This window comes from Lates calcarifer, linkage group LG21 (assembly GCF_001640805.2).
Source record: "Lates calcarifer isolate ASB-BC8 linkage group LG21, TLL_Latcal_v3, whole genome shotgun sequence".
Classification (NCBI taxonomy): Eukaryota; Metazoa; Chordata; class Actinopteri; family Centropomidae; genus Lates; species Lates calcarifer.
The window spans coordinates 670,890-693,474 of NC_066853.1; the positions used below are offsets into that span (position 1 = coordinate 670,890).

The window sequence follows — 22,585 nt, forward strand, 5'->3', positions numbered from 1 at the left end:
CTGAAGGAACCTGAACCTCCAGACTAAACTGAATCAGACTGACCTCTGTCACCTGCTGCACTAAACTCTGCTCATGTAGGAGGAGGAGCTTCATCTGATCTGTGCTCACGTCTCTACATCAACACAGACCTGAACTAAACACTCTGATGGTCTGAGCTTCCCCAGTCCTCCTCAGTCCTCCTCAGTCCTCAGACCTGGTGGTTTAACTGCCTGTCAGCTGATCTAATCTCCCTCCATGAAACCAAACCATCAGCTTTCACACAAAGCTGTACTTTTCAGGAATTAGCAGCAGGATTAAAGTAGAAGAGGAAACCGGCGTGACGCCCCGTCGACGCCTACAGATTCAGAAACATTACAACAGGTTTTAAATGGACCCGGCTCAGTTCCATCATCATGTAAAGGTCTGAGTGAAGCTCAGGAAGTGACTGTGTTAAAGCAGCAGAGGAGGTCGTCATCATTAACTTTAATCTGTTCTTTAATCTGCTCTGATTGTACGGCGTACATCTCACTGGACATACTGTTTGTGCAAATGATAAATCAATAAAATCAGTATGAAAGAGAAGAATCAGAAAATTAGAACAAAGATCAGTTATTGATCAGTTATTGATCACTCTCTGTATAAAACCAAACTTCATTTAAGGTGAGAAATCAATGAGTTATTCCAAATAAAGGCAAGTATCCTGACCTCTGACCTCTGACCTCAGGACAGAACAACATGTCCTCAAACTCAACACTTAACATTTAATCTGGTCCCCACAAAGACAGACACACACTGAGGGTGGATGGTCAAACACTGACACCTGCTGACTCGACTCCTCCATGTTTCTGTTCCTTCCTCACACCTGGAGTCACCTGACTTCACCAGGATTTCAAAATAAAACTCAGGAAGTGTCACTGCAGAAAGTTCCAAAATAAAACACTGACCTCGTCTTTGTCCTCAGCTTCACGGTTTAAAATGAAGTGTACTCACATCAGCCGACGAGTCTCAGGACAGACGACAGGTCAGACCTGAGGACGGACCAGAGTTTCATCTCATTTCATTTCTCCTGATGAAGGACACGTTTAAAGGTTAAAGTGACAGAACTGAGAGAAACTTTCTTTTTGAAATACAAATCTTTATTTATCAAATCTCAGTAACAGACTCCGAGCAGAGCAGACACCATGCAGCTGTTTTTAATCCACAAATCATTTTCATGTGAGATTCTGGAGGAGTTTTCAGAGGCTTTAAATGTAAAATGTCTCAGAAACAAATCACACATTCATCCGCTTGCACCTGTCCGTCAGCTCAGGGACCTCACCTGGAGAAGGTGTGTGACCACAGGTTTCCCGTTAATCCACATTCAGACGCGTTTGTTTACTTCTCTGAGAAACGACGCGGAGACACGTTTACTTCCGGTCGCTGTTGATCCGCCATCTGATTGACCTCTGACCCGCGGGTTAGAGAGGAGGGGGGCGGGGCAAGGTGAGGTGTGGGCGGGGTCACCTCACCGTCACCGGTAAACTGCTGCTGCTTCAGGTGTCAGTCAATCAGCAGCATGAGGAGGTGATGGAGATGATTTCTGATCGGATTAAAACCAAACAGAATAAAATCTTAAACCTTCTCAGAAACTGAACCGCGTTCTCTCTGCGCATGCCCCGCGTCCTGACGCAAACGCGTGGTGACGCATCAAAACGTTGCCTGATTAAGAGCGTCACAGGAACAGCGCTGATCAAACACGTGTCAAGACGAGTGCGCGACGTAATGACGTCACACAGCTCTTCCGGTTAAATATGTCGGCGCATGTAAACATCAGACGTCACGTCCCTGTAAACAGCTGAGCTCCGAAAATCTTTATAAACAAAAAATGACATTAAACTAAGAACAGTGTCTCTGTGCCTCCACCTGCTCTCCTCTACTCTCCAGGTGAAGCCCAGTTCACCTGTTACATCCAGCATCAGGTGACGTCACACAGTCAGGTGTAACGGAGGTGACAGTGAGCGGACACCTCAATAAGAAGCTTCTCAGTAAACTGTCAGCCATGAGGATGATAATATTTAGATTTTATTCTCATACTGAATCTGCAGATGAATTTAAATGAAGCATCAGGATGATTCCTGGTCAGATTAACACAGAGAACAGATTAAATTAAATTCAGCCTCAGGAATCAGGTTTATAAAATAAGGCATTTTCCAGTTCAGTTCATAGGTTGTAAATTATGTTGACATCTTCGTCTTTGCTCAGAGTTCATGCTGTTTTCACTGAGCTGATTTAATCTCAGCTGCCGACAAACGCAATGTGAATGTGTTCATGTTCCTGCAGCGCCATCCTCAGGACAAACTTAACATTTGACATTTTCAACCTCAGTACACGTTTTTCCACCTCTCTGATGTGACTTGAATGCAGCATAATGTAGTTTGTTGATCAGTCTTGGAGGCTGGTCCTTCCTCCTCATTTCTCCTCTGAAGTCCAGGAGCCAATCATCTGCTGTGGTTGCTGGTGTTTCCCGCCCTCGTCCTGCTCACAGGTGGAGGGGGTGGAGTCCGGGCCCGGCTCTGAAGTCACGGCAGGTGTGGGGGCAGGGTCAGGAGTGGAGTCTGGGACCGCTGCGGGGTCTGTTTCTGGGACAGGGTCTGATCGAATCTCAGTCCTGTCTGGTGTCACCTGCTGCATCTCCGTCTCCACTGTAAGCTCCACCCCTCTGTCCTCCACCTGGCCAACGAACCTGGCGCACTCCGAGCAGGTCCGGCTGTGCTGTGACCCCTCCTCCCTGCACGTCACCCCCCTCCTCACCCTGCCCCTCCCTCTGCGCAGGGCCTGTCTGTCTCTGCAGATCTGATTGGCCGAGGCACGTCTGCTCCTGCGGCTCTGATTGGTTCCCTCCCCCTGGTTCTGGCTGTGGTTCTGGGTCCGTTGAGCTCTCTGCAGGGCCAGTGCTGCCAGGTCCGAGTGAGACGACGTGCTGTCGATCAACCTCCTGCCCATAGAGAGCGGCCGGACCGGCAGCGCCATCCTGAGCCGCAGCCAGAACCGCGACCGCCGCGGTTCAGACCGACTCCTTCTCCATGTCACGGTGCTGACGGCGACCTGACGGAGCTGGGCCACCTCCACGCAGGGCAGCTTACTGACCGAGCGGTAAACCACGGCCACGATGGACGCCTGGTGGCCGTGTTGGAGGTACAGACCCAGACGACACTCCAGGAGGCTGAAGCTTTTCTCTTTAAGGAAGTCGGGGCTGAGGACGAACAGGAGGCGGCGGCTCCGCTGCATCGACTGCAGGACGGCTTCTGATAGGTCTGACAGAGGACACACAGGAAGAGTCAGACACAACCACTCATACAACACCTTTAAACCAGGAGGACAGTTCAGAGATTCAAACTTAATCTGGGATTATAGACCACATCACCAGGTCCAGTGATGGCAGATTCAAGTTCTTTCAATTCTTTGTTCCAGGCTGAAATATCTCAACAGGTTTTAGACTGACTCCCACTCAGACATTCAGTGTCCTCAGAGGGTGAACCTAAAGACTTTCCATAGAACTGTTTCAGCTGGGAAAGCTTACATGTGCAAAACCAACCACCAAGTCCTTCAAGACTTTTCTGTCATAACCCAAAACGAACTGTCTGAAGACCCAATATGAAACTAACTTAAAAGGGACGATAAACTACTTGTTTCATGATTCTCAAACTGGGGATCCCGGGCCCCCTGGGGTCTGCAAGCCATAGCTTGAGAGTCTGTGAAATCTAGCATATCATTAAAACACATACGGGGACCAATAAAACAAACACAGTGAGCCAACAAAAGTACCTGTTTCTGTCGTCATCCTGTCAACAATACACAAAGACAGAAAAACTTCATTACAGTATGTCAGCACTCAAGTGTTTTAGTTTTGCAAAGACAAAAGACGTCAGTGATGAGGACTGAGTGGTCAGGTACGTAGATGTATCTCTGATTAACTTCCCCAGCTCTGATGAAGAACACCGCACAGTTGTCAACAGGAAACATCAGGGACTGTCCCCTGGACGATACAGTCCTTAACAGGGCCGGTGATCACAAGGTCTTTCATCTAACGCCACTAACATGAAATAGTTATGGTGCTAAATGTGTGATTTAATGTGTAGCTTGGCTGTAAATGGTTAGCCTTCTAGATTTCTTTTTACAAAAACATTCAGTAGGATGTGATTGAAAACTTCAAAGACCCAGTAAGTGGACCTTGAGTTACCACTAACATGGTCATACTGAGGTGAACTGTATTACAAATGAATTTCAAAATGAAAATTGGATGTGGACATGAAAGTTAGCGAGTTTCAGACTTGTAGAAACAAGCTGTGATTTCATGTTAAACTTCTAAAGAGAAAATAAAAGTGTACAAACTATATTCTCAGTATATTGACTGTGATCCTAACTACATGTGTCGGAGTATTTGTGCAAATGGAAGACATGAAATGGGAATGAATGATGATAATGACACAAATCATTAGAGGAAATAAATCATTTATTAAAACAAACAAAGAGACAAAACAGATGCAAAACTGTAAACTGCATCCCAAAGTGCAGGATGCATTCTCCCATTAAGATACGGTTTTAAAAAGTGTTGAAGATAAACAGCATATTCCATATTTTCAAAGATATACCTTGATTACTGTTGATCTATTGTTGATGTGTTGAATGTATAAAAGTGAAAACAGTGCCAAAAAACAAAGAAAGTGCAAAGCAACATTTTAAAGTAATGATCAGAAAAGTTATACATTTTCCTCTTACTAGTATTTGAGAGTTGCAGTGGCTCCGTCCTCCATCAGTCTGTGATTCCTCTGTAACATTTTAAAGTCTGTTATTGTAAATCTCCCTCTACGCAGATGACACCCAACTTTATTTCTGTGTTAGCTTCCAGAGGAAAAAAATAAAATCTAACTAAAGTTCAGCAGCCACCACAGCTGATTGTTTAAGTGTATTATGATGCAGTTCCTCCAATGGCCACTAGATGGTGCTCTGAGAAAAGTCTGACTGTATTCTCCCTACAAGAAGTTACGAGTTTCAACATTTTAATTAATTTAATTTTGGAACATTTTGACAAATGATTCCTTTAAGACTCTCTTTAAAAGTCAAAACAAATTTAGCTAAACAGGAGACATTTAACTGCTTCTCCAGAGTGAAATATTTGACCACTATTGGAGGAATTGGGATGAAATTTGGGTCAGACATTTGTGTTCTCCTGAGGATGGATCCTCCACTGACTTTTCCTTTAGTGCCACCAACAGGTCAAAACATCCTATTATCAAACTCTTTTATCAAAAGATGTATGGACACAACCCAGATTCTATGCTGCTGATAGCTTGAGGCTGTGAAGCTGAGTCTGAGATCAGTTATATAAATTATTATACATCTGTTTGTTTTGGCTGACTGGTGTCTTTGCCTCTCGGCTGCTGTGGTTGGTTGTTTCCACCTTCTCTGCACAAAAACCTCGAGGTAAACCCAAAACTCCAGACTTCACAACAAACACACACAGTACCAGTTTAGCCAATTCATGAAAACACTGCAGTCAGGAACATAAAGCTCTGTAATCAGACACATGACATGGTGATGAAAGGATAGTGTGCAGATGATTTATGACCATGATCCTGATAATGAGAGGACGACGAGTAAATAGCATTCATCTGAGAAGCACCATGAGTTTTCTACTGTTTAATTTGTGCCTTTGCTCTCTGGAGCTGCTGACGGGTTAGCTTAGGTTTTATTCCCACTCTGTGTTTATTTTCATTGTCTTCATCCGTGCTGGACTGGATTCTTATGAAATGTCCTGACCTTATTCCTGCTTTCCAAACAATGACGATTCATGACCCATAACTTAGCTACTGGTAAAGTTAAATCAAGATGTTTGCTGTCATATTAGCTAATGAGATAATGTTTTCAGCTGCTGCAGCTATAACTGCTAGTAACCTCAGCTAAAGTTAGCTTGCTTGCTAACAACAGGTTTGAGGCGGAACAGCAGCTGTATACTAAAGTTAAAATTAATTCCTGTATAATTTCATACAAACATTCATTGTTCCTGGAGGATGAATCTTTTGTCCTCTGATCTCTATCTGGCGCCATCATTAGGTCAAAATGTAAATTTGTTACACAAAACAAACAACATTCCCATCAGCCTCGGCTGTACGTAGTGTTCATTGCCAATTAACAAATATTAGCATGCTACATGCTAAACAAAGATTGTGAATATTAAACCTGCTAAACATCAATATGCTAGCATTAGCACTGGGAGCTTGTTAGCATGCTGATGCTGGGCTTGTGTGCTTGGCTGTATACTTTGTAAAAGTATTTTGTAGAAAATGTATTTGTAGAAAATTCTGAGGGCACTGAAGTAAGTGAAGAAAACCAGGACCTGTCTGTAGATATATAGCGACAGAAGAACTCTGTTAACATGTCTGTACAGTTCTATGGAGACAGCAGACACATGTTTCAGGGTGTAGCTGCTCTGAATGAAATGTCCGCCGTGCTAACCTCCGTCACAGCTACGCTGCAGAGTTGAGGACTCTCTGAGGGTCTTTGATGGTGTTGGTGATGAGTCCTGTCTGGGAGTTTGTGCTGTTCTGACTCTGCAGCCTCATCAGAGGCACCCCCTTACTGCTCTCCTCCTCCTCCTCCTCCTCCCTGCTGCTAACCCTCCTCACAGGTAACTCCACCCTCAGCCTCTTCCAGAACCGGGACGTCAGCTCTTTAGACTTGTCCCCCTGCCATCGAACCAGAGCCAGAGCCACCCGGGCTCTCCTCAGCTCCCTGACCCAGCCTTTCCTCTGGACCGGTTTGTACTGGACCAGGATCACCCGCAGGTGTCCGTCCAGCGCCATGTTGTCGATGCCGGCCTTCAGCTCCAGCAACGCCTGGGAGCCCTGAGAGGCGTAGCCGGGGCTAACGACCACCAAGAGGCGCCGACTACGAGCCACAAAACTCAGAGTCTCATCAGTGATGGCTGCAGGGAGAGAGGACGGTTAATGATGGATGGACTGTGTTCCTGTCTGTGTCTTTTCTTGGTTTACCTGCCTTTTTAGTAAAGGAAGTAGCAGAGGATCCATGTACATAACAGAAAAAAATCATAAAACATCTCGTTTTTTGTTTCCAGTTTCTGATTCCAATACGAAAAACAGGAAAAGGCTTGTCATCATCAAAACAAAGATTAACTGGCTGTGATGTACACAGACTGTAGTAGTAGATAAAGCAATAGCAGTAGTAGCAGTAGTAGCAGTAGCAGCAGTAGTAGCAGTAGTAGTAGTAGTAGCAGTAGCAGCAGTAGTAGCAGCAGTAGCAGTAGCAGCAGTAGCAGTAGTAGCAGTAGTAGCAGTAGTAGCAGTAGCAGCAGTAGCAGCAGTAGTAGTAGCAGTAGCAGCAGTAGTAGTAGTAGTAGTAGCAGTAGTAGTAGCAGTAGTAGCAGTAGCAGCAGTAGCAGCAGTAGTAGTAGTAGTAGTAGTAGCAGTAGCAGCAGTAGTAGTAGTAGTAGTAGTAGCAGTAGTAGTAGCAGTAGTAGCAGTAGTAGCAGTAGCAGCAGTAGTAGTAGTAGTAGCAGTAGCAGTAGTAGTAGTAGTAGTAGCAGTAGCAGTAGTAGTAGCAGCAGTAGTAGCAGTAGCAGTAGCAGCAGTAGTAGTACAGCTGGAGTTAGTACATTAGCAGGAGTCAGAGCTGATGTAATGTGGATCTATGATCAGCAGATTCTTTATCTTTATTCAAACGTCGTCTTCAGTGGAAATCGACGTCGTTCTTCTCGTCAGTGAAAAGAGGAAGTTTTTGGGGAAATGGAAAGTTTTTCTGAAACATCTCATCACCAAACTCCCTGTCATTCTCTGTTTGTTGTCCTGTTGTGTTTTCACCTGTGGAATACTTTGTTCTGTTTGTAGTACTAACAGTAGGAGTGACAACTATAGTACTGGAAGGAGCAAGAATAGTAGTAGTACTAGTACTAGTAGGTTAAGAAGGAAGTAAAGGACAGCAGTAGTAGTAGAGTAATAGAAGTATTAGTATTAGCAGCAGTAAAGTACTACTAGCAGTAATACTATATGTAGTAAACCTAGTAGCAGCAGCAGTATGAAATATTACAGAAGAGGTAAACTGTATTCTACCCAGTAGGTATCTACTGCAGTACTATACTGCAGTATTGGTGTGTGTACTACATCAGTGTGTGTTCAAACAGTGTACTGTAGCATGAGTGTGTGTACTGCAGTATTTCAGTGTGCACTGGACAATGAGAACGTGTGTGTGCTGTAGTATCAGTACTGCAGTACTGCAGTAGTGTGAGTACTCACTCCCTCCTGGCAGACTGTCTCTGTCAAAGATACACACTGAGTATCCGAGCTCGTTCTCCAGGACGCTGCGAAGAGTCGACAGAACAAACTGCTCCTCCTCACTGTTCCTCGCATACGAGATGTACACGTCATACTCCTTATCATCTACACACACACACACACACACACACACACACACACACACACACGATCAGTCGATTACATTGGAAACTGATGAGTAACTTCCTGCTCGTTATCTGCTCCTCGCTGTGACCTCGTGTTCATCTGATGATGGAGGTTAAAGCAGGAAACAGTTTCTCCTCTGATCTGTAAACACTCACATGTTCAGGTTAACCTACAGCAGGGACTGACACCTGGTGGTGCGTTCAGGGACAGTGTGAGAGAAACACAAACATGAACACAGAGAGAAAACCAAAACGAGTTCTTATCGATACAGAGCAGTTTGAACACGTACTCATAAAAACTTCCTGCACACATGAGATTATCATCAGTGTTTTACAAGATGTTAACGACATAAACTTTAAACTCAGATAATGTGCGTTTGGGTTTTTTGTCCAACTGGATCTCAGTTCTCAGATGTCGACATGTCCCTGAAAGCACCAACATCAAGCTGCATTACCTTTGACAAAACATAAAAATGTTACAACCAAATGTAATTTTCCTGGCAGAGCAGCAGAGGAGGAGACGTGCTGGAGTTAGACTCAAACATCGTTTAATCTGGCAGCAGCTGAAGAAATGACACGTTCACTGATCCAGAGTTTAATAAAGTAAATGCTCCGGCTGCAGCCAGACACAGAAGATCATCATAAAACACCAAACTGTTTACTATCAGGATGTAAAACGAGAAGTGGTGCAGATATTTCACCTGTGATCCACAGAGGTCTCAATTACACAAAGAGCTGCAGGTTAATCAGACTGCTCAGAGTTTACAGTGATGATTAAACACCTGGGGGGAGGGGCTTCAGGTGTCACCTGTGACTCACCTGTGTACCGCTCGTCAGTGCCGAACCAGGAGCGGTAGAGCAGCAGCAGCTCCAACCAGAAGACGTGATAGACGACGAAGAGGAGCAGCATCAGGACCAGGGTCACACCCAGACCACAACCCAGCTCCACCGACGGCAGCGACACTGACAACACACAAACACAACAACTGCTCAGTTAAAGTGGATTTAAAGGAGCAGTCTGACATTTTTTACTGATGGATGTTGCATCATAATAAAAAACAATTAAAACAGATTGAATGTAAATTCAGTTGAATTTCTCACCGAATATATTTGATCTGTGCTGTTAGAGTTTAACCAGTAAAAATACATCTACATCTGTTTATACAGCAGCTAGCTGCTAAATCAGAGATGCTAACTGTAAGCTAGCTAACATCATTCCACTGACAGTTTAGGCTAGCTAACGTGGTGCTAGCTCAGCTGTGACGATGTTTCTTTTGGACTTTTTTTAATGGAACCTGATCACATTTTATGGTTAACGCTTGTTTTTCTGTGAATTTTGAGTTGGAAACTTTCCATGGGAATTAACAGGAATAAACTGGAAATTAGCTAAACTTCAGGTTAGCCTGTAACAGGAAACTGAATGTAGTTTTAAAACAACATGTTGCATCATAATGTTTGTTAAAACAACAGATTGGATGTAAATTCTGAATTTATCCCCATATTAATATATTTGATCTGTGTTATTAAAGTTTAACCAGTAAAAATACACTGACATCTGTTTATACAGAAGCTAGCTGCTAAATCAGAGATGCTAACTGTGAGCTAGCTAACACCATTCCACTGACACTTTAAGAGGCTAGCTAACGCGGTGCTAGGTCAACTTCAGTATTTCCAACTTAGCTAACTTTTTTGTCAAAAGCGACTAGCGACAAATCCATTGATTTCTGGTGTTCAGTTGACTCTGATCACGTATCGTTCTACAGTTACTGTCCTCGACGGGCAGCGGGTGCTGCCGTGAGCCCCTCCCCTGCCCCTCAGCACTCACAGGAGGTCAGTGTCACAGCGTCCCGGCTGCGGTCAGAGAGGACAGACGCACTGCTCCGTGTCCACACTGCAAATGAAACACGCGTGCGCGAAGCTGCCGCGCCCTGGCTCACAGAGCCGGATGTAAACGTCTCCTCTAGCTAGCTAGATGGTTAGCATGATGCTAGCTCGTCTAGAGTGTACGCTCACAAACACAGAAAGGAGTGGGAATCAAACCCCGAGTTCAAAGGCTGGTTGAAGCAGTTTATTGGAGACGATACATGAGCATACTGTCTGTACTGTAAAGGCTGATTCCTATGCCAAACTGTGAAATATAAAAAAGCCAAAGCTGTTATAAGCTGTAGCATTAGCTGCTGTAGCATTAGCTGCTGTAGCGTTAGCTGCTGTAGCATTAGCTGCTGTAGCGTTAGCTGTAAAGCTGCTTTCTCACACTCCACTGCTGCTACTCACTTCACAACACACAGGACAAAGAGCACGGAAATGATTTCTAAAAGAGTTGTGATAACACCAAACACACAAGGGAGGAGATGACAGATCTGTGGTGGCTTGTGTCTGACTTCCTTGGAGTCTGGGGGAGGAGCAGTGGGGGGAGAGCAGGTCGATCCTCCAGCTCGGTTAGCCTGGTAAAGCGTGTACCTCGCGGCCGAGGAGAAGAGAACTAAAGCACATGGCGTGGCATCCAGCTCAGTAAAAAGCAGAAGTGGAGCATGTTTTGCAGCTTTTTGGCTTCTTTACTCGTTAGCGTCGGCTCCGTCAGTGGCTGACCCCGCCACAGGAAGCCAAGACCAAAATGAAGAGGACTTAGTGTTTCTGTGAGCGAGCAGTGTGTGTGAGTGGAGGGTCTGAAAACAAACAAACAGTGAACCTGAATTAGACCCAGACCAGGTCCCATCACACTGGTTCTTTCTGTGTCTCTTTGGTCCTTTTAGATCGTTAACATCAAGTTAAAACCGTCTCCACAAACAAACGATGACGTCACTTTGCGACAGCCAATAGCAGCCTTCCTCACTGAGGTGTCACAGGGAACCTTTTATTTCTATTTTATTTTCTTTTATTCGACCTTCATGTTTGTTTAAATGTGTTAGTTAAACGTGTTTCTATTTAGAAGAAGTGAGTGGCCTCGGAGCTCGGATTAAACAGGTCAAACAGCAGCTGTGATGGGACCAGGTTTCCGGACTCACCCTCCTCCTGCAGCTGGGCTCTGCGGGTGGCGTTGCCCTGGTCGTTCCTCACGGAGCAGTTATACTCCCTGTTCAGGTCCTCAGACTGGAAGTCCTGGATCACCAGCACGCTCTCCTCCGTCCGGTCGCCGTAGTCGTACTTTACCAGCCTGTGGACACGTGAACGCAGCGCTCGGATATTTCAAAATAAAAGACTCAGACACACTTAAACACAGACTGACTGACCCTGGATCTGGATCTGGATCTGGACCTGGATTTCACTCCCCTACCTGCTGATTTTCTTGAATCGAGGGTCGGCGAGTTTATCCAGCGTCTTCCCGTCCACCGTCCACCAGATCTCCCACGATGAGTTCAGGTACGGGAACAGAGCTGTGCACCTGAGCCTCACCTCTGTACCTGAGAAGGAACAGAGTCACCTCAGACATGAAGACTGAAGGATCAGCTCAGTTTAAATACACGCTGTGAGTTTCCTCCACCTGAGCAGGTGTGAGTCACTCTTCATCATCTGTTGTCATGGAAACGGGTTAGAAAGACGCTGGAGGAGGACACGTGGCGGACCACATCCTCTGACGTTCACACTGTGTCGGCGTTTAATCTAATCTAATCTAAAGACTGAACAAAACTCAGCTTTTACGTCTGTCATCTTCTATGTGTTGCTCTGATTCTGTAGTTAGAGAAAAACACTGACTGTGTGACAGGTTTCTAATTGTTTTCATGTTCCAGATGAACCTTAAACTGAGGTAAACGACGACGCTGTCGCTGCTCAAACTAAGAATCAAGTGTCAAACAGAGAGGACGGTCTGTGCATGAAATCCATTTGCCTTTAAATATGTATCAGAGTGAACAGAGGCTGGAGGCTGTTCACTGACTCTTCAGTTTCATCTGCAGTAATATTCACGGTGTGTATGACGTGTGGTTTGATGGCGCGTCCATACACGCCGTTAACGGCTTGTTCTGTTTTATGGGACGAGCTCCTGCAGCCGCCGCTAATTCTACACGGACGATTAACTTTCTGAATGTTGAATCTCCTCCGAGCTGCTCTCAGGAAAAACCAATTTAAAAGAAGTTGTTGGCAGAGGATGTGCGGCCTCTCCATCACTGCCACAGCAGCTTTATGTCCTGGGAGTCCAGCTGCAGGTGGAGGAGGAGCTGGAAGTCACATAAAGACACAAAATACTGGATGAGACTGAACCAGCTGGAACTGACGAATGGAGGCTCCCATCTGCTCTGACACGATGAGTTCATTAGTCAGTCAAGTCTGGTATTTTCAAACCTGGACATTATTTTCCCATGTTTTATTTAACCAGAAACATCATGATATATCAATACCAGACTCCACTGATAAAAACAGGGATTTAACCAGGAGCTGCTGGAATACCACTGCCTCCATCTGTTACTGTGTCTGTGTTACTGTGTGACTTTCAGTGGTGGAAGAAGTAATCAGATACTTTACTGAAGTAAAAGTACCACACAGTAACACAGACACACTAACAGATGGAGGCAGTGGTATTCCAGCAGCTCCTGGTTAAATCCCTGTTTTTCTCAATGGAGTCTGGTAGAGATATATAGAGATGTTTCTGGTTAAACTAAAAGGATCTTTCTCTTTAATAAAAAGCTCTGTCTCTGGAGGAATCCTGTCATCATGTTGTGAGACACTTGTTCCTTGTTCCTGATTGGCCAGTGTGAAGCTAACCAGCCAATCACAACACAAAGGTAACATACAGGTGGATGCTGAGCTGCTGTCACTGTATTTTCCCAACATATAATATGAACATTCAGACCTAAATATGTTGCAGAAATGTAGTTGAACTCTATTTGTTCAAATAAAGTTCAGTTCTGTTAAAAACCTGTCCAGCAGGGGGCAGCATCGGCTCTGTGGAGGCTGTATTACCAGGTACTCATTACACAATCGTGTCTCTTTAGCTTTAGATTGAGACGTCCTGTCTTTCTCTTTACCATATTTGGAGGACTCTGAGCTGCGAACGTCCACAGTTAAACATTTCAACAGGAAATCAATAACTCGGGTCTCTGTGTTTATGAATCCTGCTGCAAACCACCGGACACTTTAACAAACACACAGCACACGGCAGAAACCAGTTCTCCTTCTGCATAGGAACTAAAGGGAACTAAAACACTGTCATTGGGTAATGAACAGAATGGGGAACTGTCATGAAACTAAAAGTATAATGTATAGCATATATTTCTTCCTTTAGGTCTTTTTTCTCAAAGGAGAACTGTCCTAAAACCTTTTCTTCAAACAAGAGACGAACTCTGTTTGTGCAGTAAAAAAAACAAGGAGCATTCTTACTGCACAGTCACATTTTCTCCACATTTATTGAATAAAAAGACTCTAAGGACTAAAATAACTCGACATGAATCAGGTTTGTTTTACGACCCCATAGTGAGGCCCTGACCCTCAGGTTGGGAACCCTTTAGGACAGTTTCAGGAGACCCCAGCATCAGACAGAAACATGGTTATCTTTAGTTATTTTTAAGTAAAAATCATCTTATATTTTCTCCGTCTCCTCCGGTATTTATATGTCTGGTATCATCAGTCTACAGTCGGCCATCTTTGTTGGCGCTCCTGTTCCTGTTTCACCGATCGTTTCTGATCAATGGCAAATTACCGCAGTGATCGGTTCTGCTGAAACACTCCATCACCGTGACAACCACAACCTTCAACAACAACCTCTGACTGTCGTCTGATCAATGTGTCTGCAGCCTCAGATACATACAGCACACTGTCCCCGTAACGCATGACACAGTCAGGTGGAGGGGGGGGGCAGCGAGTCCTCATAAATCCACGTTAATTAAAGGACATGAGTGTAATGAGTCCTCAGAGTCCTCTACAGTTTATTTTACACGGTGATCCCCCAGAACAACAACAACAACAACAAAAGGACGCTGTTTTGTAAACAGTGCTGAAATCAGCTGCAGTTCCTCTGACGTCCACTAGATGCTGCTAAAATCCAGTTCTCCTCTACTTTATTTTATGGATGTACGTACATTACACTGAAGGCTCATTTGATTTAATCCAGTCTGATGATCTGACAGTGGTCCTACCTTGTTTGACAGTGAAGAGCTGGTGTTCATGTGGATGTTGGATGCTGGGTGCTTTGGGCAACCTAGTCGGATCTGAGAGAGTAAAACAGATCAGTGTTTACCTTCACAGGTATATTACAGTCTAAGTCAGGCAGATTCAGAGATTTGTCTCTAAACACATTATTTATGTCAGAAAACAGTTCCTGAAAACATGAAAAGTCTGTAAACTCTGTATCACGTGATAAACATTAGCGCTGCGTTAGCATCAGTCCTTCTGCTGGACTATTACAGGTGTTGCTAGCTAGCTATGCTGTCGTCCCGCAAACATCTTCCCTGGATGCCAAAGTTTGTAGAACAGCTCGGTCGTCGCCTTATTAAAATGACTTATTAAAGTGATGGAGAGCTGAGGAACACCACCAACACCGTCTCTGCACTGACTGTTTAACTCGGACCGGACTTTGTTATCCTAAAACAAATCAATAAGAAACTGTCCTCAGGATGCTAACAGGGAGCTAACAGGATGCTAACAGGATGCTAACAGGGAGCTAACAGTCTCTGTGCTGCAGTGCCTGTGGTTTCAGCGTCTCAGAGCAGAGAACGTATTTTATCATGATTTTCAAACTTAATTTTATATATTTGCAGATTTTTTTAACCATTCAGCTTTAGCTGGGTGTTTGATAACACATGCTCCTGTGGTGTGAGACAGAACAGATCAGTGTTACTGCTTTACACAGACTGTAATGTCTGTACTGTCAGTGGTAGTGTGGTGGTCCTACAGACTGCGGTGACGTTGATGGTCCTGCTGAAGCTGACTGGTTTGCCTCTCCTCAGGTAGCTGACTGTGCAGTAATATAAACCCTGGTACAGATCCATCATCACATAGAAGTGGAGACTGGGTCCTCTCTGGGTCCGGTCTTTGTTCCAGAACGGGAACTGGTAACACCTCTGAGACACAGAGCACAGGTCAGACAGGTCACAGATCTGAAACCTGAACAGCCACAGAGGACTCAACAGACAGACGGACGGACGTCTTACTGATCCGTCGACCGTCACGTGGTACCAGGTGACCGTCAGGTTGCCGTTGGACATCTTGATGGCGTCCTGCAGGTCTGGACAGTCCAGGGTCTTCCCCTCCTGCAGTGGGATGACCACATGACTGGTTTCCGCGACAACAGGAGGCGGACAGTTGTCGTTGTCGCGCCGCAGGACCGTTGGACGCGGGACCTCGTCGCGCCGCAGCACCCTCATGTGCATGCCGATCTTACTGCAGGACGACTTGTTGCTGCAGAGACAGAGACACAACTGAGGCTCAGCAGCAGAGTCTGACTGGATCTTTGGGATGCAGCGATGCTCTCTGGGAGATGTAGTTCACTTTGACTTCAGAGAAAAAACAAAGAAGCTGAGACGAAGAGAAAATCTAGAACGACATGTGCAGAACAAACCACAAACCAGGTGCAAGGGTTTGTTTATTGGGGTCAAACATTTTGTCTTTCCCTGTAAGAACAGCACAGTCTCAGTGTGTGTGTGGGAGGGAGGGAGTGTGTGTTACAAAGAGAGACAGGAAGTGACACGTGACCACACAGGAAGTTAAAACCAGATCAGAGTGGGCAGAAGGCTCAGATCATCCTCCAGCTCTCAGAGCGGATTTAGTTTCAAAAAAAAAAAAAAAAACCCTCAGAGGAAAAATTCCAAAGACCAAAACCAGTGAAGAAGAACGTAAAGACGAGAGCTTCTTCTTCTTCTTCTTCATTATTACACAACTTCCTGCTGTGATCCTCATCAGGCTGATAACATCTGTTAGCTGGAACATTAATGCACTTCCTGGCAGAGACTGAAGACTGATCTCCATCTACCATTAAAACACTGACCGACCCTGTGTGTGTGTGTGTGTGTGTGTGTGTGTGTGTGTGTGTGTGTGTGTGTGTGTCTAAGACTTCCTCCTCCAGTTGTCTGAGTTTCAAACTGATGGAGGAAACTCTAATAGTCTGTTTGTGTGTGAGAGGCAGGTGAATAATCAGTCATTGATTGATCCAAATATGAAGATAAAACTGTCTGTTTGCTTCAGTTTTGGCTGAGACTCTCCTGGACCTGAACCTCCTGAGACCCTGTGTCCTCATACAGGGATGTTCCTTTCATTTTTCTAAACTCAGACCTGTTTGTCAGCAGGTGTTAAAGCACAGGCAGAAGAAACAGAATAAAAACAAGATGGTGGTGATCCACACGAACACGTCGAATGGTTTCCAGACTGAAGAAAATGACCCAGAAGTCTCTGAGTGTCAGCCGTGATCAGACCTGGTCCAGGTCTACTTAACAAACGTATAAAAAGGTCAAAGAACCCAGAACATGAAACTCTGTATTTCTGTCTGAATGTAATTTACTCTGGACTCATCACACAAATGTTTTTTTGACTGAAGAGAAAAAGGTTCAAAACCTGGTCAAATGTTTTAGTTGAAGCTGATTAATTTCTGCTTAATAATGTTTGCAGTGTGACGTAGTGACAAGTCTTAGAAACAAAGAAAGACGTTATCGTGTGTAATCGTGTCAAAGTCTGGAAACAGGTTTTGGGGAGGAACCATCAGTTCACAGCTGGAGTTTATTAGTGACAGATTAGATCTAGAACTCAGGCTAAATGTTGGGTCTTGTGGGTAAACAGACCCTTCAGACTGTGACCAGACATCAAGGACGCAGAGACTGAACATACAGACCCCTCCACATCCTCTCTCAGTAAATGAGTGTCACACTCAGGTCTGGACTGTTTCCAGCTGACGGGTCACATCTGAGCTCCTGAGTCTCCATTTCTGTAATCCTCAGAGCTGAGCAGCAGCAGATCTTTAAGATGCTCTCACAGCCACTTTAGCTGATTAAGAGCGGAGCGGCCAGGACGGAGGATCGAAGCTGAGAGCTGGTTTTATCTGAACCATCTGCAGCTCTGAGCCCAGACCACCTGCAGGCCGTCGCTCTCTTTAGTCTCTGATCCTGGTCTTCTCTGAGGGGGACTCTATAGAGTCACATAAACCAAACCTCACTGAGAAAAGTGAAGCAGGATTTTCCCAGGAGTCTTTGCGTCTTACCGTAACATGCAGATGTAGTGTCCGGCGTCCTCGGCGGTGGCCGGCTGCAGCCACAGTCTCTCTCTGTCTTTACTGAGCCGTGAGCTGCAGAGGAGGAGGAGGAGGAGGAGAATCACCATCAGTCATTAGAGCCTGATCCAACGTAAATCAGATACGATTCAATTACAGCGACATCAGAACAGAATCTAATGTCCCGGGTGACGCTAATCGAGCTGCTCGCCTCCAAAACACCATACATCCTCTGTGGAAGGGAAATCGTTAGAGAGCAGCTCATCATTCGGTTACTCTCAAAGTGTCTCATTTAGTCTGAGTGACTCCCCCCCCCACCCCCCACCCCCACCCCACCCCCCAGGGTTCGGCTGTCAGTCACTGATCAGGTGACCAGGTGGAAACTGTACCTGTAGGTGATCGGCTGCTCCAGGTCCTGACCCTCGGTGAGCCGGTACCACACCAGGTTGTGTCCGGCGCTCTGGGTGGAGGTGTAGTTGTAGACGGAGGGATGAGAGAAGAGAAGGCAGGAGAGCCAGCCGGCCTCCCCCTCTATGACCGAGACGGCCTCCCCAGACTCCCCCCAGTCATAACACACCGGCTCTGAAAGAAAGAGATTTAAAGGAATAGATCAACAACAGTTCGTCCGTCTGTCAGGATACAACAGATGAATGTTAATACGCGTGTTGATAGATGAATATTAAAGCCAGTAATTTATTATCAGAACATTTCAGCTGAATATTCCCTGCACAGTCAGTTTAACAGAGATCTGACCATGTGGTTTTCATTACAGATCCCGAGTTGATATTCTCATGAACAGAGACTGAAACAGTTGAATCACTTCTTCATGGTTGGATTTATCCAGCTGCAGTTCATCAGCATGTTCTGTGCAGTCTCAGTGACCTTTGACCTTCAACCACAGAAACCTAATAATCTCTGAGTCCGTTCACTCCCTGCCACTTATGATCTCAGTGTAGAGGAGAATAAACTGAGCTCATCTGCAAAACGTTCAAACACTTTCAGTTTTTTCTCTGCTACATTCTTTAAAACCTCAGCCCGTCGACCTCCATGAGAAATGTTCTCAGTTTGCTGCTGCCCTCTCTGCGGTTCACAGTGAATTTATGGCTCTGCATTGTAACTTTAATTCTCATATTTTATTTAACTCACTGTTTTCTGACTCTCTCTCCGTCAGCTTCCTGTGCCAAATCTGATGTTGGAGATATCGCAGGCAGATGTTAGCTAAAACTTTTTATGTGCAACATTTGCTGTGCTAGCATCTCACAAAGTTAGACTGTAACAGCCACTTTGGAAATAAAGTTTCTGCCAAAGCAAACAACTTTGACAACTACAGGAGGGTGAAGGAAAAGGTCACGTCATCAAGACGTTAGGAACACAGCGATAAACCTGCAGTTTATTTACACGTTCATGGACGAGGATGCTGTTTTCCAGCAGTGTTGGATGCTGATAACTTGTCCTGGACGGAGGAGAAGGTCGACTGGGCTGGGCTGTTGTAGTGCAGTGGTTTTATAACTTTATAATGATGTACTGAGTGAAGTGAAAGAGGAGCGGAGGGACATCTCTCTCTCTGGGTCTGGTCCAGGCCATTGGTCTCCGGCTCTGATTTAGAGGTTTTATGTGAGAATCAAACAGAGCTTAGTGGATGTCGTCGTTAACTGGCCTTGTTAAAGAGAACGACGTTATTACACTTCCATCTCATTAAAGGATTAAAGCAGAGAGGGCAGCTGCTCCATTAAAACACTGAAACTCATCTGAGCTGCACATCAAACACTTTTACAGAAAAACCACGTCAGACAGTGAGAGAGCGAGCGACAGGCTTTATCTCAGATTAAACTGCTTTTATCTGGAACATCTAGAACAAGATGGGGCACAGAAGAAAGAGACATTTAACAAAAAATAACAAACAGACACACACAGTGTAACACATGTAAACACACTGCTGATAGTTTTGGACAGAAGACAGTTTTCTGACCCTGACCTTGTTGCTGAAAATATCCCAGCACTCAGCGATTTATTCTTGTCAGAGTGGGAGAGCTCTGAAACTGAATTTACTGCAGCACAATCCACAAACAAACCCAGATCAGACCTCAGAGACCTGCTGCTGAAACAAGGCTGTACTACATCTCTAATGTGATCCTGCAGAGACCACACGAGACCTCAACAGTCTGGAACTAGATTCTGAATTTGACATGGAGCCAGACTAAATAAATAAACTCAAGTTTGGTGAGTGTTCCTATCGAAGCCCAGCAGTCAGGTCCTGCAGCAAGTATAAATCTACCACAACAGGCAAAACCACCCTGAACTACACCTTAATACCTTCAAACAGCCTCTAACTCCCACTCTCACCAAGCAAAGAGCAGGTACTCAGCGGCATAACCCTGACTTATAGACAAAAAAATGAGTTATATAGGCAAAAGCTTTGCGTCAGTGCCTCATACAGGGTCATGTGAGACAAAGGTTTTCCCTCACCAGGCAAAGATAACGACCTTTGTTATCATCAGCATTGAACTGAAAAAATATCAGCTATCCAATTTTTAATGCATGTAGGCGGCTGTGTAAAATCAAACATTTTTTGGGGTCGTAAGAGGCGAACAGCAGAGTATCGTCTGCATAGAGGAGATATGATTTAACCACAATGACCCCGGTTCGTTCCAGATTCCTGTCTGTATTTCTAATTACACGATAAAATAAAGATCAAATGGAACTGGGGAAAAAAGACTTATGTTTTACCCAAGGCAAAACACAGAAGGCAGGTCAGGATCTAGGAATCAATTGTAGGGCACATCATAGTTATTCTGTTACTACGGAAACAAGGTAACATCCAATCAGAGAGCTTTGGTTTCTGTTGCTGAGCAGGTGATAGCAGAATGAAGACTTAGAACTTTGTAGAAATTGCTGAAATTTTAAAGATATTTTTTTCTCTGTTCTTGATCGCAGCAATGTCACTCTGAATATACAACAGAACTGTTTTTTCACAGTGACGTCTGCTGAGGATCATGGGTACTGTAGTGTTTATGGCCAAATGTAAAACACAAAGTGACGGCCGTATTAAAAACAGACACTGGAAATCTTCACATTAGAATTTTCACTGGAAGAAAGCAGCAAACCGATCAATTATCACAATTAGCTTAGTTAGCAATTTTCTTCTAATTGATTTAATTGACTAATGGTTTCAGCTCAAGTCTTCAGTCTTTATCCAATCATCAATCAAATCAGAGACACACACACTTCCCGGTCTTTAGATCCTCATTTATAATGGATGAGTTAATTAGACAGAGGATGAAGAGAATGACCGTTCAATACATGATAATAAGAGTGATGACTAATGTGTTCTTCACAGACGAGCCTCAACACCATAGACTCTCTAATACACTCAGACTGCAGATCCTCATCTCATTGGTCGGATGATTTAGTAGAAGTGTACCCCAGCACCCCTAAAACCACTAAGTACCTTTAGAAACCTAAAAAAACGAGATGATAGAACCTACAGGATCACTGATTTTACTTCAAGCACTGTAAGGACCACCTCAAGAACCCTTAGAGAAGTCCTCAAGGCATGGTACCAGACCTTTAAAATCTCTTCTTAAAGATCCACTTGAAACTGCTCAAAGACACCGAGACCTTCAGGGACAACAAGCACACCTTCAACCTCCTCCTCAAAGATCCTTAATACTCCTTTGACCTTTGAAACCCTAAGAGACCACTAGAGCCATCCAAAGGACAGTTGAAACCACTTTAAGAACAAGAAGAACCACCTGAAGAGTTTCAGAAACCCTTTCAAGAAGACCCCTGAAAACCTTGTAACTGGATGATTACAACTTCCTGAAAATCCATAGAAAACTCCTGAAGGATGTAGAGAACCTCAGGGATCACTGGAGCCACTTCAACCTCTTCTCAAGCACCCTGAAAACCCAAAAGGACTTAAAGTACCTTCAAAGGACAACTGAAACAACCTAAAAGGACCACTGAACCAGCGATTCTAGTACTACAAGAACCACCTCAAAGGTTCTCCGGAACTGAACTGTAAAAAACACCTCAGAACCCCTTTTCATAATACTTGGTAAATGAATCCATGATTAATTTAATTATTATTACAGCCTCAAAAACTATGAAAACAACTCTATTAAAAAATTCATCAGCAGAAGCTGAGCTGAACTTCTCTGAGGAGCAGTGGCCTGTTTTGGGTCCAGAGCCTCAGTTTGAGAAACAGTAGTGCAGGACAGTTTCAGCGTCGCTGGTTCTCAGGATCCTGAACACTGAACGCTGGATTAATGGAGGCTCTCTACACCTTCTGTACAGTGTGTGTGTGTGTGTGTGTGTGTGTGTTGGTAATTGACCTGTCAGGTTTTCCTGGCCAGAGTATTAGTCTTTCTATTAAAACCCTCTCTAACATCCATCCTCCTCCTTCTCCTCCTCCCTCACTATCCATCCATCCATCTACACAAATACCTTCAGCCTCATCCCTCCATCCACCCCCACCCTCCCCCAAACATCCCACCCTTCTACCTCCCAGCACACACACATTATCCATCCATCTGCAGCACCATGCTGCTGTAGGTCCTATATTCTCAGCCAGGTTTTAGCTTCACTCTGAGCTGCTGAGGCAATAAATGTGTTGGAGGCTGCAACACAAATATGACACAGTGAAAAGAAAATGGAGGTGAAAAATGTTCTTGTGTCTGTTCTGCAACTACGGACCTGAAAATGTTTTAATAATTCTCTGCATGCACAAGTCGTAGAAGAAGAAGGTAAGAAAGTCTCCGTCATCTGACTTCCTTCTCTGCTCCTGTCATAATTACTTCGACCAATAGAAGGCGTCTAGCAATAAAGACATAACTACAGACGACCTATTAATTACAGAAGGACGGGACTGAAAATATATGTGCATGACATCTCAGTGTAAACCCAGTGTAGGTTGGTCTGGCATTGACATAGTGTCCTCCATTGGGTCATCGTCCCGGTCGAACGACAAAAACCCTGACATTCAGAAAACAGAAATTGTGAAAATCAAGTAAATTAGCTTTTTGTC

The 22,585-nt window shown here is 44.6% G+C and overlaps 2 protein-coding genes across 3 annotated transcripts in view; both read right to left on the reverse strand.

Moving 5' to 3' along the window:
- Window positions 1-1,597: 1,597 nt before the first annotated feature.
- Window positions 1,598-4,241, reverse strand: LOC108874423 (uncharacterized). The gene has a single exon (XM_018662867.2). The coding sequence runs from the start codon at window positions 3,245-3,247 to the stop codon at window positions 2,429-2,431; it is 819 nt and encodes a 272-aa protein (XP_018518383.1). The 5' UTR covers window positions 3,248-4,241; the 3' UTR covers window positions 1,598-2,428.
- Window positions 4,242-4,454: 213 nt separating this feature from the next.
- Window positions 4,455-22,585, reverse strand: part of LOC108874422 (interleukin-1 receptor accessory protein) — a 24,261-nt gene continuing 6,130 nt past the window's right edge. Inside the window, exons 3-13 of one of the 2 annotated variants that reach the window (XR_007808881.1) lie at window positions 17,949-18,141; window positions 17,551-17,634; window positions 15,515-15,761; window positions 15,256-15,424; window positions 14,501-14,572; window positions 11,707-11,833; window positions 11,438-11,586; window positions 9,252-9,395; window positions 8,269-8,412; window positions 5,719-6,944; window positions 4,455-5,688 (exon numbers count right to left, since the gene is read on the reverse strand). Coding sequence is in view for 1 of the 2 variants with exons in the window: in XM_018662866.2 (XP_018518382.1) it covers window positions 6,487-6,944; window positions 8,269-8,412; window positions 9,252-9,395; window positions 11,438-11,586; window positions 11,707-11,833; window positions 14,501-14,572; window positions 15,256-15,424; window positions 15,515-15,761; window positions 17,551-17,634; window positions 17,949-18,141 (1,787 nt within the window). In the remaining variant the exon portion in view is untranslated. Of the gene's footprint in view, window positions 6,945-8,268; window positions 8,413-9,251; window positions 9,396-11,437; window positions 11,587-11,706; window positions 11,834-14,500; window positions 14,573-15,255; window positions 15,425-15,514; window positions 15,762-17,550; window positions 17,635-17,948; window positions 18,142-22,585 lie in introns of both variants that reach the window. The other variant, XM_018662866.2, reaches the window with a different exon arrangement.